The sequence below is a fragment of the Chiloscyllium punctatum genome, chromosome 41 (genome assembly GCF_047496795.1).
Source record: "Chiloscyllium punctatum isolate Juve2018m chromosome 41, sChiPun1.3, whole genome shotgun sequence".
In the NCBI taxonomy this organism is placed as follows: Eukaryota; Metazoa; Chordata; class Chondrichthyes; order Orectolobiformes; family Hemiscylliidae; genus Chiloscyllium; species Chiloscyllium punctatum.
This window is the reverse complement of record NC_092779.1, coordinates 25,108,980-25,124,338: the sequence shown is the minus strand read 5'-3', so window position 1 is coordinate 25,124,338 and position 15,359 is coordinate 25,108,980. Positions and strand designations below refer to the sequence as shown.

General features: G+C 41.8%; 1 protein-coding gene across 2 annotated transcripts in view; it reads left to right on the top strand.

The window, feature by feature from the left end:
* Nucleotides 1–15,359, top strand: part of LOC140464928 (sodium/hydrogen exchanger 3) — a 133,373-nt gene that overhangs the window by 94,730 nt on the left and 23,284 nt on the right. For both annotated transcript variants that reach the window (XM_072560566.1, XM_072560565.1), the window contains exons 4-8: nucleotides 1,128–1,206; nucleotides 5,394–5,571; nucleotides 7,501–7,721; nucleotides 13,418–13,620; nucleotides 14,841–14,930. In XM_072560566.1, coding sequence (XP_072416667.1) covers nucleotides 1,128–1,206; nucleotides 5,394–5,571; nucleotides 7,501–7,721; nucleotides 13,418–13,620; nucleotides 14,841–14,930 — 771 coding nt within the window. The remainder of the gene's footprint in view (nucleotides 1–1,127; nucleotides 1,207–5,393; nucleotides 5,572–7,500; nucleotides 7,722–13,417; nucleotides 13,621–14,840; nucleotides 14,931–15,359) is intronic.

The following is a 15,359-nucleotide window of genomic DNA, read 5'->3' as shown; positions in this document are numbered from 1 at the left end:
CCAGTTCACGCACACCAAGGTCCTTAAAATAGAAGGGAAAATAATCTATTGTTTGTAGCACCTTTCATGACACTAGAGTATCTCAAAGCCCTCCATAACCAATTAAATACATCTGATATGTTATTGTTTTAGGGTTGAGACTGTTAGCTAACGTAAATGACGATGCATTTCTTTTACTGTCTGAGTGGCGTGGGGTTAATTATGTTCACTTAAGCTGGAATTAGTCAGAATGTATTAGTTTTAATATTTCATCTGATGCCTTCACCTCTGACAATGCAGTGTAAAGAAGTGCTAGGCTGGGTTTTGTGCTCATGGCTGTGTAACTGGGAGTAAAAATGACTTCAGTTAACAAGTGGAGCTCAGCTGAAATAGTTAATCTGGCAAACTGCATAGTCCTCACACATTGTTAATAGGGCAGATATTGGAACACTTTGGGTGACAGCTAGGGAATGAGGAGTGATGCTTGTTCTCGCTATTTGGGTCCAATAGTTAATCAGGACTGTGAGGGTAGCAGGTTGGGAGAGTGGTATGAGGCAGTTACAAGATGGGAAATATTAGGTTGATAGTTAATGGGCATCCTACGTTAAAGTAGTTTCACTGTGGTCTCCTCTTTTCCCCTTGCTCCAGAAAGCTGTTGAAGTGTCAATAGCAAGTTTCAGGTGGTGGTGCAGCCAGGATATTGAAAGTTTCAGGATAATAGAATAAAAGTGAATGGATGGGGTTACAATACTGAGTTAGACATGACCTAATTTCCTGGTAAGATGCTCACATGAAGTTGCATGTCTTGCACGTGTTCTTGTGCTCCTCTTATAACTTTACCTGACGACTCTTTTTTTATTTTAAAGAAACTTCTAACTTTATCTACTCAACTAAGGAATTTAGTTTTGCAAACATGTTGGTGTCAACTGTTGTATAAAAGAGATGGCCATAGAATGTTACATATTTGAATTAGATGTCTGCTTTGTACTTGTGTGTGCAGGCAAGAATGTCATTCAGTATTTAAGATATATTACAAAAACCTAAGATGTCTGAATGTAGGGAGCTTCTTGTATCCAAATATAAAATTTTGGTAAAGTAATCTTTCTGCGGCATGGGTTGCTTTTGATAATACTTTTTCTTTTTTTAAGGTGCTGTACAATGTCTTTAGTTCATTTGTTGCAATTGGAGGAGAAAACATTGAAGGCCTGGATTATTTCAAAGGCATAGGTATGACAGCACCTCTGCGCAAAAGTGAGAAGTACAAAAGCACAACGCTACATCTACTCTCTCTATCTCGTCTCTTGCCCCCAAACCCGCCAAACAGCAACTGGTTTTCTCTAAATATCCTTTTTGTTCGTGAATGATCAGCCTGAAGGCAAGTCATAGAGTTGTGCAGCATGGAAACAGACCCTTTGATCCAACTTGTCCATGCTGACCAGATATCCCAATCTGACCTAATCCCATTAGCCAAAGCCCTTGGCTCAATGTCTACTGTTCCTCCGTTCTATGCTGTTTTATTGTCAGCTTTTCTTTCAGTGTCTCTTTGACATTGCCTTCCATACTTGGGGTCAGATTTGAGGAGAAGGTTTTAAATCTACCACAGGCTGAAAGGCAATCAAACCTGCACTGTAGGTGTTAGTTTGAAGCATGTGTTGGAAAATGACCAAATCAGTGTCTTTTTGTATGGAAGGAAACTTGTTATGCTTGGGACTGCAGTCATCCCATCAATCACTCCCTGTGGTGCTCCAACATTGTTTCAGTTTCAGTTTCAGTTGCAGTTGGACAGAAATGTTGGCACCACCTGTAGGACTGCACTGAAAGCTCTGGACTAGACCACATACAAGTCTTGTGTTGTCTGAACTCCAAGCTGGAGTTTTATCTTGGTGATGAGTAACATGTTGAGAAATTTGTAGGTTTGCAGCCCTGATATTTAAAAAAAAAAGTTTTGGGGGGTGGTTGGGGGTGGAGGGGAAAAGGCCTTGAACAACATGGCGTTTCATTTGTGAAGGCTGTTTAAAAGGTCTGCCTCAGTTTCCTGGGACTTGGTCTTCAGTCTTGTTAAGTATTGGTCCCTGTAATCCACATCCATGTCAACTTTCATGCTGAGATGAAATAGATTTCTTCAACTCTGCTGTATACAAAATTTTTATTTTAGAAGTAATCTAATTCATGAAAACTCCTTCAGTAAGTTTAAATCCTTCACAGACTTACAACAGAAATAACTAACCCGTAAATAATGTCTTGGAGCCATTAATTAAACTAGGAGCTTAAAGACTCTTGCTCTGTTATGGGCAGGTTGTGGAAGCAGTCAAGCAATAACAATGGCATCATCATAGCAGTCAAAGTTTTTCAGATATTTATAGAAACTACTACTTGGCATTGCCTGTGCCTGAGTAAAAAACAATGGGGTATTTTTGCTCCAAACTTTAATAGCCAAGGGATTTAAAATAACTCAATAGTTCTATATACCTTTTTATTCTGGTCTTCATGAGCATTGATACCTCAATGATAAAGCTGTGGAACACATCTTGTGGGCTGAGGCTCTTCCTGGAAGAAAGATCAGATCAACTTGTCCTGCGAATTTAAGTTTAAATGGCTCAGCTAATTTGTGCCTGGCAACTGACAGCCCATCGTCCTTCCATTACCAATGAAAATTGGATGTACCAGAAATGTAGGAGGCATCTCCAAATCCAGATTCTGACAATACTTGTTTGAAGTATATCTTCCTGACTCTGCAAAAATCTGACCCATAATCTCATATACCACTGGGGCAACAGTGAGCTACACCTGACACTCTTTTGAAAGTAAATGTTGGAGATGCCAAAGCCACTTTATTTAGTTTAATCCAAAAATTCTTTTCCTTACCCATTGACTCTGCCTGACAACTGTCTGAAGCTGAAGCATACTTGTAAACTTGGAGTAATATTTAGTCCAGAGATGATCGTCCCATTACATATCCATCTTGTCATGAATAATGGGGAAATGGGGTAAATATAATTTGAGTCCTGTTCCCCTCTTAAACAGGAGATGGTGAGATATCACTTACTGCTTTCCCTTTCTCTATTCCCATCCCTTATTGACACCGATGGAAGGGCAACACAAAACCCTGGCTTTTGGATTCTAATTTCTAAAATAAACCCATAGCAAAATTCTTTTAATGGTGAAATAAAAGATAGGGTTGATTAATACAACATTCAAAATGGCAGGGAATGACTTTATGATTCCAAACATACATGACTTCTCAAGAAATTAAGGAAGGCAGAATAGAGACAACAAGTCATAGAGATGTACAGCACAGAAACCGATCCTTCGGTCCAACTCGTTCATGCTGACCAGATATCCCAACCTAATCTAGTCCTTTTTGTTTGCATTTACTTGGCCTGTATTCTTCTTAAGCCCTTCCTATTCATATACCTATCCAGATGACTTCTAAATGTTGTAATTGTACCAGTCCCCACCACTTCCTCTGGCAGCTCATTCCATCCACTCTCTGCTTGAAAATGTTGCCCCTTCGATACCTTTTATATCTTTTCCCCCCCACCCTAAACCTATGCCCTCTATTCATTGACTCCCCAACCTCAGGGAAAAGACTGTCTCTTTATATTATCCATGGCCCTCATAATTTTGTAAACCTCAATAAGGTCACCCCTCAGCCTCTGACGCTCCAGGGAAAACAGCTCCAGCCTGTTCAGCCTCTCCCTGTAGCTCAAATCCTCCAACCTTGGCAACATCCTTTGTAAATCTTTTCTGAACCCTTTCAAGTTTCACAACATTCTTCCAATAGGAAGGGGACCAGAAGTGCACACAATATTCCAACAGTGGCCTAACCGATATCCTGTACAGCTGCAAAATGACCTCCAACTCCTATACTCAATGTGCTGACCAATAAAGGAAAGCATACCAAATACATTCTTCACTATCCTATCCACCTGCAACTCGATTTTCAAGGAACTATGATCCTGAACTCCAAGATCTTTGTTCAGCAACACTCCCTAGAACCTTACCATTTAAGTGTACAAGTCCTGCTCTGATTTGCTTTTCCAAAATGCATCACCTTGCATTTATCTAAATGAAACTCCATCTGCCATTCCTCAGCCCATTGGACCATCTGATCAAGACCCCATTATAGAGAAGACGGATCTTAAATTGCAAGTTTTAGTAAATCTGAGAGATTAAAAATTAGTTTGTTACAATTTCCTGGAGCTCCGTGTCCAACGATCGTTCCCTTGGTGAGCTGGGCTCGGTTGTTTTTTTTGCCCCTTTTTTGCAGGTAACACATTAGGTTTCTTTCCAGCTAGCAATGTGAACACTGACATGGAGAGGCAGGCTGCCAACTCAGCCTGGAGTTCTGCTTTCCCTCTTGAGGCTGCAAAGTTACTGACTTCAAATCCTAGAATTGTACACTTGAGCAATTTAACAAACTCTGATATTTGTCAAGCAATAAGGGTGGGTATTTCAGATGCTGATGGTTCATCTGAGTGGGCTAATTGGAAGGTTGTTAATCTAACAATGTATCTTTCCCTCCCCATTAGAATTTCCATTTGGAGGTCATGAGGTAACTGTAAAAGCATTAGTGCTTACTTTCACATAATGGGTCTTGGCGTCTCCCTTTGTCCAGAATTGGCTGGAAAGAAATGGCTTATATCTGGATCCTTTTGTGTCAACTTTAGCGAGAATGTCTGTCTATGCAATTCAGGAGGGTTCAGAAGCTTCTGGAACTAGTTATGTAACAGTGTTGGCTATTTTGATTTCAACAAGGTCGACCATTTTTGAAAGAAACAGAATTCAAACCTGAAAGTACGGAAGAGATCTATTTCCACCTCTATAATGTCACCCATGTGGGGTCCTGCCTTAGCTCCTCTGCTGGAACCATCTTACATACCTTTGTTACTTCCAGACTAACTACTCCAATACACTGCTTCCATCTTCCATTAACTTAAGCCTTGCTAAAGACCTGCAGCCCGTATCATCATTTGCATCATATTCTGTTCACTGATCTGTCCTGTGACCATGAAATGATGTGACAAATTGATTAAGCGATGCCTCGATCATAACTTGCTGAATTTTTGCTTTTAAATTGCTTCTTCCTATCTCTAACTCCTTACCATCCTCTGAATGTGCCTTGCCCCCTTTTGAACTGATCGTAACTATTCTACCATTGGTGGACATGCCTTCAGCAGCTAGACTATAACCATTAGGAATTTCCTCCCTGAAAAACCCACCTCCTTTTGACCAAGAATCAATCTGCCCCAGTATCTAGGTAGGTGTTTTGTTAATACTCCTGTGATGTACCTTAGAATATCATAATTCATTAAGGCACCATGTAAATTCCTGTTCAGATGACATCCTTGTTCATATTTTGATGTGTAAAATGTAAAATCTGATGTCTAATATGGGACTTCTTTTCTTTGCAGTTTCTTTCTTTGTTGTGAGCTTGGGTGGAACTGCTGTTGGCATCGTCTTTGCATTCCTGTTGTCCCTGGTAACCAGATTTACCAAGCATGTGAGAGTGATTGAACCTGGATTTGTCTTTGTCATTTCATACTTGTCCTACCTCACTGCAGAAATGCTTTCACTTTCTGCTATATTAGCGTAAGTAGTTTTAAAAAAAATCTAGTCAACATTGACCAGCTGTTCCCTCACTTAATTGTAGTTAGTATCAGCTGTGGATGGGCAATGATTTGGACACACAGGGGAATGAGGGTCTTTCCTACTGAGTTAGCATCTTCTAGGTCTCAGTTTTACTATGTTTAGTTTATATCTCAGAATTAACTGATTGCCATCTGGGTTGCAGTTATAATTAGTCAGTGTCCAATGTCTGATCACTACTCTTTATTGGAAACTGAGCTAGTCCTATTTTGTATTTGAACACAGGATCACATTTGACTCTTGTGGCTCATTCACAGTAAAAATGGATAAATTTGGATGAGTGTCCCTTTTACACATTTGTGAATTGAGGGAGTGGGCAGGGAATGTGCAAACTAAATGTTCAGAATAGATGGACAAACTCGATGTCAATTAAAAACAAACTGCTGGAGGAACTGAACAGGTTTGGCAACATTTGTGGAGAGAAAGCAGGTTTAACAAAGACAGAAGTTACTGGAAAAACTCAGCAGGTCTGGCAACATCTGTGAAGAGAAATCCGATTCAACGTTTTGAGTCCAGCGACCCTTCCCCTCAACCTGAACGTTCACCTTTTTTGATTTCCCTTTTCTTCACAGATGCTGCCAGACCTGCTGAGTTTTTCCAGCAACATTTGTTTTTGTTTTGCTTCTGATTTACAGCATCAGCAGTTCTGAGTTTTTATGTCTGCCATTCTTCAGAACTGAGTACTTTGGAGAAGGTCGGATTCATGCTAATGACAGGGAGAGGTTGTAGGGGGGGTGCCATTGGGAAGGAGTGAGCGAATAATTGGAGATGGAGCCCAGAGAGTAAGAAACAAAGTTAGACAGACAAAGGGATGGTCGGTAGTCAGACAGGGAAACAGAGAAGCTGATAACAGGGACAAATCAGACTGTGTAAACAGGTTACCTCTACTGAAAACAGTCCATGTCACAACAGGGTCTAGGGGTGGCTAAACAACTTAGAAGGTGTTCAGACTTTAAAATTAATGAGATTCAACATTGGGTTGTGAAGGTTGCAGGGCCCCCAGGAGGAAAATGAGATGTTCTTGCTGGAGCACCGAAGCAGGCCCGAGAGAGAAATATTGGCCAGGAAACATGAAATGGCAGGCAACTGGAAGCTCAATTAGTTTTGCAGACAGAACACAGGCATTCTGTAAAGAGGTCACCCAGTCTGCATTTCATCTCCCTGACATAGAGGCGATCACATTGTGAGCAGTGAGTATAGTAGACCAGATTGAGTGAGTAAAGTGGAGGTAAATCACTGCTTACCCTGTCTGGAGCCTTGGATAGTGAGGAGTGGGGAGATAAATAGACAAGTGTTGCACCTTCGGGGAGTGCTCGGGAAGGTACGTTGGGTGTGGGGAGGCTTTGTGACTGGGCTCTGATGTCCATTCTCCATTCTGTGTACGCAACTGATTGCCCATTCACAGCTGAGGACGTGAACTAGAGTGTTTTATTTTATAACTTGAAATGTCTACAGTTTTGGGCAGTATGGTAGTTGATGGGTTACTTCTAGAGATCACTTGGCAGTCTTCAGAGCTGAGAAACTGAGAGCTCCATGGCTTCTTAGACTCCTTTTACGAAGTAGGAATTTTGGCATGGGCTGTAGAATAGACTGGCAGTCTTTGTTCCTCTGTTAGGTGTTGAAACATCCATTTAATGATTATGGAGTGGTAAGAGACTGATTGCTTGGCAGTCAGTAGAGTCTCCCACTCCTGTTGGGAATAGCTGGCTGAAGAGCTACACTCCTCTCTGTAATTGGGCAGCTATACTTCCAGGACTCCCCAGGGACATGTTTAAAGACCACTAATGAATGTTGCGATTAATTTCTGTCAGTGTTGTTAAGGTTTAACTTCTCTTCTCCCTGTCCTTAAACGTCTTGGTTCCTTTCCGTCAGCATTACGTTTTGTGGCATCTGCTGTCAGAAATACGTAAAAGCCAACCTCTGTGAGCAGTCAATCACCACTGTCAGATACGCAATGAAAATGCTGGCAAGTGGAGCAGAGACCATTATCTTCATGTTTTTGGGAATCTCTGCAGTGGACACAAAAATATGGACATGGAACACAGCTTTTATCCTTCTCACCCTAGTCTTCATCTCTGTCTACAGAGTTATCGGTGAGTGCTGTAGTGTATGATGGAAATTTATCATTCAATCCTTCAATCAGTTTTGCAAGGTTTGTGAAGGTTTGTAGCTCAAGTTGAGGTTTAGGGTGTAGGTTTGCTCGCTGAGCTGTAGGTTTGATATCCAGACGTTTCATGAAAGGGAATTCATGGAATGCTTACAGGATGGCTTTTTGGAACAGCTTGTCATGGAGCCCACAAGGGAGCAGGCTATTTTGGACCTAGTGCTATGTAATGAACCAGACTTTATAAAAAAATCTTAAAGTAAGGGAATACTTAGGAAGCAGCGATCATAATATGGTAGAGTTCAATCTGCAGTTTGAAAGAGAAGGCAAGATCGGATGTAATGGTGTTACAGTTAAAGGTAATTACGAGGGCATGAGAGAGGAACTGATGAAAATCAACTGGAAGCAGAACCTAGCGGGGAAGACAGTAGAGCAAAAATGGCAGGAATTTGTAGGTATAATTTGAGGATACTACAGAGGTTCATCCCCCAGAAAAGAAAGATTTATCTGGGGAGGGATTAGACAGCCATGGCTGACAAAGGAAGTCAGGAAATGTATTATAGAAAAAGAGAGATCCTATAAAGTGGCCAAGGACACTGGGAAATCAGAAGATTGGGAAGGCTACAAAAACAAACAGGATAACGAAGAGAGAAATAAGGAAGGAGAGGATCAAATATGAAAGTAGGCTAGCCAATAATATTAGAAATGATAGTAAAAGTTTCTTTCAATACATAAGAAACAAACGACAGGCAAAAGTAGACATTGGGCCACTTCAAACTGATGCTGGAAGCCTAGTGATGGGAGATCAGGAAATAGTAGGTGAACTTAACAAGTACTTTGTGTCAGTCTTCACAGTGGAAGACATGAGTAATATCCCAACAATTAAAGGGAGTTGGGGGCTGAGTTGAGTATGGTTGCCATTACAGAAGAGAAAGTGCTAGAAAAGTTAAAAGGTCTTAAAATTGATAAATCTCCTGGCCCTGATGGGCTACATCCTAGAGTTCTGAGAGAAGTGGCTGAGGAAATAGCGGAGGCGTTGGTTGAGATCTTTCAAAAGTCACTGGAGTCAAGGAAAGTCCCGGATGATTGGAAGATTGCTGTTGTAACCCCCTTGTTCAAGAAAAGATCAAGACAAAAGATGGAAAATTATAGGCCAATTAGCCTAACCTCGGTTGTTGGTAAAATTCATTAGGTTGAGGTTTCTAAATTCTTGGAAGATCAGAGTCTGATTAGAACAAGTCAACATGGATTTAGTAAGGGGAGGTCGTGCCTGATTTTTTTTTAGATTAGATTACTTACAGTGTGGAAACCGGCCCTTCGGCCCAACAAGTCCACACCGTCCCGCCGAAGCGCACCTACCCATACCCATTCCCCTACATTTACCCCTGCATCTAACTCTATGGGCAATTTAGCATGACCAATTCATCTAACCTGCACATCTTTGGACTGTGGGAAGAAACCGGAGCACCCAGAGGAAACCCACGCAGACACTGAGAATGTGCAAACTCCACAGTCAGTCGCCTAAGGTGGGAATTGAACCCGGGTCTCTGGCGCTGTGAGGCAGCAATGCTAACCACTGTGCCACCGTGTCGCCCACAAACCTGGCATACCTGTTGGAATTCTTTTGAAGAGGTGACAAGTAGGTTAGACCAGGGAAACCCATGGATGTAGTCTATCTAGACTTCCAAAAGGCGTTTGATAAGGTGCCACATGGGAGGCTGCTGAGCAAGGTGAGGGCCCATGGTGTTTGAGGTGAGCTACTGGTATGGATTGAGGATTGGCTGTCTGACAGAAGGCAGAGAGTTGGGATAAAAGGTTCTTTTTCGGAATGGCTGCCGGTGACAAGCGGTGTCCCGCAGAATTCAGTGTTGGGGCCGCAGCTGTTTACGTTATATATGAATGATCTGGATGAAGGGACTCGGGGCATTCTAGCGAAGTTTGCTGATGATTCAAAGTTAGGTGGACAGGCAGGTAGTCCTGAGGAAGTGGGGAGGCTGCAGAAGGATCTAGACAGTTTGGGAGAGTGGTCCAGGAAATGGCTGAAATTCAATGTGAGCAAATGCGAGGTCTTGCACTTTGGAAAAAAGAATACAAGCATGGACTATTTTCTAAACGGTGAGAAAATTCGTAAAGCCAAAGTACAAAGGGGTCTGGGAGTGCTAGTCGAGGATTCTCTAAAAGTAAACATGCAGGTTGAGTCCGTGATTAAGAAAGCGAATGCAATGTTGTCATTTATCTCAAGAGGGTTGGAATATAAAAGCACCGTTGTGCTAGTGAGACTTTATAAAGCTCTGATTAGGCCCCATTTGGAGTACTGTGTCCAGTTTTGGTCCCCACACCTCAGGAAGGACATACTGGCACTGGAGCGTGTCCAGTGGAGATTCACACGGATGATCCCTGGAATGGTAGGTCTAACATACGAGGAATGGCTGAGGATCCTGGGATTGTATTCATTGGAGTTTAGAAGACTAAGGGGAGATCTAATAGAAACTTACAAGATAATACATGGCTTGGAAAGGGTGGACGCTAGGAAATTGTTTCAGTTAGGCGGGGAGACTAGGCCCGTGGACACAGCCTTAGAATTAGAGGGGGTAAATTCAGAACAGAAATGCGGAGACATTTCTTCAGCCAGAGAGTGGTGGGCCTGTGGAATTCATTGCCTCAGAGTGCAGTGGAGGCCGGGACGCTAAATGCCTTCAAGACAGAGATTGATAAATTCTTGATGTCACAAGGAATTAAGGGCTACGGGGAGAATGCGGGTGAGTGGAGTTGAAATGCTCATCAGTCATGATTGAATGGCGGAGTGGACTCGATGGGCCAAATGGCCTTACTTTCACTCCTATGTTTTATGGTCTTGTGGCCTTACCTGGCTAGGTAACATCATCAGTAGCGACCTCCAAGTGAAGCGAAGCTGTTGTCTCCTGCTTTCTATTTATATCTTTCTCCTGGATGGTGTTTGTGGTGATGTCATTTCGTGTTCGTTTTCTGAGGGGTTGATAGATAGCATCTAGATCTCTGTGTTTGTTTGTGGCGTTGTGGTTGGATTGCCAGGCCCCTAGGAATTCTCTGGCATGTCTTTGCTTAGCCTGTCCCAGGATAGATGTGTTGTCCCAGTCGAAATGGTGGGTTTTTTCATCCTTGTGTAGGGCTACGAGGGAGAGAGGGTCGTGTCTTTTTGTGGCTAGCCGGTGTTCATGTATCCTGGTGGCTAACTTTCTTCCTGTTTGTCCTACGTAGTGTTTGTGGCAGTCCTTGCATGGAATTTTGTAGATGATATTGGTTTTGTCCATGGGATGTACTGAGTCTTTTGAGTTTGTTAGTTTTTGTTTGAGAGTGTTGGTGGGTTTGTGTGCTACTAGGATTCCGAAGGGTCTTGGTAGTCTGGCTGTCATTTCTACGTAGATGACACCTTTGTCATCACAAAATGAAACAAGACAGAAGAGACATTTAACATCAACAACACCCTCACAGGCATAAAGTTCACCAAGGAGGAAGAAACCGACAACAAACTCACATTCCTGGACGTCACAGTCGAAAGAAAGGACAACGGAGAACTACAAACCTGCGTATACAGAAAACCGACAAACACTGATCAAATACTTAACTACACCAGCAACCATCCCAACACAGACAAACGAAGCTGTATCAGAACACTATTCCAACGAGCCACCACACACTGCAGCACAGACGAACTTTGGAAAACAGAGGAGAACCACCTACACAACGTATTCAAGAAGAACGGATACTCAAATAATAAAGGGTGCAGATTCCTCAAGAACAAACCACGACAAGCAGACCAAACACAGCCAGAAACCCTAACCACCTTTACCATACATCAAAGAAGTTTCAGAAATGACAGCCAGACTACTAAGACCCCTCGGAATCCTAGTAGCACACAAACCCACCAACACTCTCAAAACAAAAACTAACAAACTCAAAAGACTCAGTACATCCCATGGACAAAACCAACATCATCTACAAAATTCCATGCAAGGACTGCCTCAAACACTACGTAGGACAAACAGGAAGAAAGTTAGCCACCAGGATACACGAACACCAGCTAGCCACAAAAAGACACAACCCTCTCTCCATACACATGGATGGAAAAAAAAACACCATTTCAACTGGGACAACACATCTATCCTGGGACAGGCTAAGCAAAGACATGCCAAAGAATTCCTAGAGGCCTGGCACTCCAACCACAATGCCATAAACAAACTCCTAGATCTAGATGCCATCTATCAACCCCTCAGAAAATGAACAGGAAATGACATCACCACAAACCCCAGGAACCCCATCCAGGACAAATATATAAATAGAAAGCAGGAGACAACAGCTTCGCTTCACTTGGAGGTCGCCACTGATGATGTTACCTAGCCAGGTAATGAAAGGTCTGGATATCAAACCTACAGCTCAGCGAGCAAACCTACACCCTAAACCTTCAATCATGTTCTTCTATTTAATGAGGTCCTTTTATTGTTTGTGTCATTTGTATTTTAACTTCCCGTCACTTAATACTTTGACGTAACAAAATATAGCAATCACCACTTTGACACTCAGCTGTTGGAGATTTTTGCTAGCTTTTGTGTGAAGATGTGCTTTCTGTTGTTCCCTCTGAACTCCCTCAATCTAGTTTTAAGTTTATATTCCCTTGTTCTTAATGTTCCCATCAGCGGAAATTGTTTCTGTCTACCAGATCTCATTCTTGAATATCTCCAGCAAAAACTGAAGTTGCTGGAAAAACTCCACACTGGAAGCATTTAAGGAGAAAAAAGCAAAGTTAACGTTTTGAGTTCAGTGACCCTTCAAAAAATATCTCAAATTGATCATTCATCAATCTTTTACATTCTAGTGAATGCAACCTGTTCTCATACATTCACCTTTTCTGCCCCAAATGCTTTCTGGGAAATCTGCATTGTTCTCCATACAAAGCCAATGTATCCTTCCTGAGATTCACTGTCCATTTTACCACCAGGATAGTGTTTTTGTGATTTTGTTTGCAGTGGTTTCATAGATTTGTTGTGGGTTATTTTGCAACTCGAGATGAATGAATTCTGTTTTATTTATGACTTAATATTAATTATTATATGCTATTTATGACAACATACATTCCAATCAAATACAATACAAGCATGTTAGTGTGTTTGACTAACATTTGGATATCTAAACATGTACAGGCTTCTTAAATTATTTGCTTCAGTTTGTGAGGGATTTAGATCAAACGCTTGATTGCATTCTCAGACAGGAAAGCAGTCGGGCCACAATAGACAAGATATCTCTTGATTCCTGATGTGGATTGGTCACCAATGGTACCTTCTCTTCTGTAGACTGTAACCAAGGATGGACAGACTGAAATGGCTCAGGCTAGACTTCCAAATAGAAAACAAATAAGTTATCACATAGCTACCATGACTTATGGAATTGAACTTACAAAAACAAAACTCCCCTTCAGTAAGGAACCAAAATACTAATTTGGAACAATAAAAGGTTGCATTGCTTACAAAATAATGTTCATCTTTTGGCATCTGTATGCCAATCCTGCCACATGTCACGTGATACAAAATAAGTATTGGTTTGTGCAACAATACTGTGCTTTTGACTTAAAAGGTGCTGTATGCATTTTTTTAAACATTAACAGATTTGAGCTTTAACTAAAACATTCCCACTCTTCCAATTTTTTAAAAGGTGTTGTAATTCAGACCTGGATTCTGAACCATTACCGTGTGGTGCAGCTGGAGATTATAGATCAGGTGGTGATGTCATATGGAGGCCTGCGTGGAGCTGTAGCTTTTGCTCTAGTGGTTTTGCTGGACTCCCAGCATATACATGAGAGGCGACTGTTTATCAGTACAACCATTATTGTGGTGTATTTCACTGTCATCTTTCAGGTAATTAACACTACTTTGTCCATACCCGCTATGGTAATTCAATCAGTTAAGCCAATAAGGTATTCAATCTTTTGAATGGAACGCTACAAACTAAGAACATTCTAGCGATGTAAATGATATGCTAATGTTCAAGTCTATGGAGGCGAAAGTGAGGACTGCAGATGCTGGAGATTAGAGTCAAGAAATCCTGATGAAGTATTTTTGCCTGAAATATCAACTCTTCTGCTCCTCAGATGCTGCTTGACCTTCTGTGCTTTTCCAGCACCACACTCTTGACTTCAAGTCTGTGTCTAGTGCATGAAAGTGGGACGACAAAAGGCAGAATTATAGGTTTGGCATTACAAACTCCATGGGCTGAAGGGCTTCTTGTGTACTGTATAAATCTATAATCTCATGTAATGACTTGAGAAGAGCAGAGGAGCAGTTGTGTTGCCAAATATTTAACCCTCAGTCATCATCCCGAAAGATCAGTACATGGCTTTTATAGAATTGTTATTTGGGGGAATGTAGCAGAGTGTAAAATAGCTGCTGCATTCCCTGCATTTTAATGCTGATTACACTCTGGAAAAAAAAACTTCAGCTTTCAGGATATAAATGTGAATAGGAATCTATCTGCTGATATTGTTCATCAGCACAGGCCATGCATTGAATGTCCTAAGTGTAGCACTGGAAAAGCACAGCAGGTCAGGCAGTATCCGAGGAGCAGGAGAATTGATGTTTCGGGCAAAAGCCCTTCATCGTGCATTGAATGACCCTTATTCTCCTAATACCAAAGGATCAGTCTGGAGGTAAAGTTGGACCCTATTGTGGAAGTAGTTCCCTCATGATCTTTTTTAAGATTAGATTCTCTACAGTGTGGAAACAGGCCCTTCGGCCCAACCAGTCCACACTGACCCTCTGAAGAGTAACCCACCCAGACCCATTTCCCCTCTGACTAATCCACCGAACACTATGGGCAATTTAGCATGGCCAACATACCTGACCTGCACATCTTTGGACTGTGGGAGGAAACCAGAGCACCCGAAAGAAACCCACGCAGACACTGGGAGAATGTGCAAACGCCATGCAGACATTTGCAGACAGCTAACCACTGAGCCACCGTGCCACCCATGATGTAGAATACAAACAAATTGCAAGAGTTTTGACAGATTACATTGTGGCTCAGGACTATGTTTTATTTTATCTATCAGAGATGAAGACTTGTTTGGAATGTTTTTCAGGGTCTGACGATCAAACCTTTGGTTAAATGGCTGAAAGTAAAGAGGACCCAGCAGAAGGAACCTTTACTCAATGAGAAACTTCATGGAAGAGTAAGTTCTTGTCTCTCAGGATCCAATAAATGTGTAAAAGGAGGATTCCTTAACTCCTTTACTGGAGTGCTCATTTTCTGCTAATCAACATGAGTGAGCCATTTGTGTTCTTATGAAAATTCAGCAGCAAAAGAGCAGTTGGAACTAACTACTTTGTTTGCATTTTAAAAAAAAACTCCATTCAAATTCTTGTGTTTTCACGGTAGGGTTTGAACATACCAGACTGAATTTATTGTCCCTACCTCTGCGCATTGGATTATGGGAAAAGCATTTAATCAGGTTGGGAGGGTGATCGTTGGGGATCCCCAAACCTTTGGCTTGGTTAGGTCCTTTATCTGTGGCTTGGAGATCGCCTGCCCACGCTGAGGCTCTTAAGTGGGAAATTCTTGCCCATTTAAGGGCTACATCTGACCACTGGTGGTGTTCACT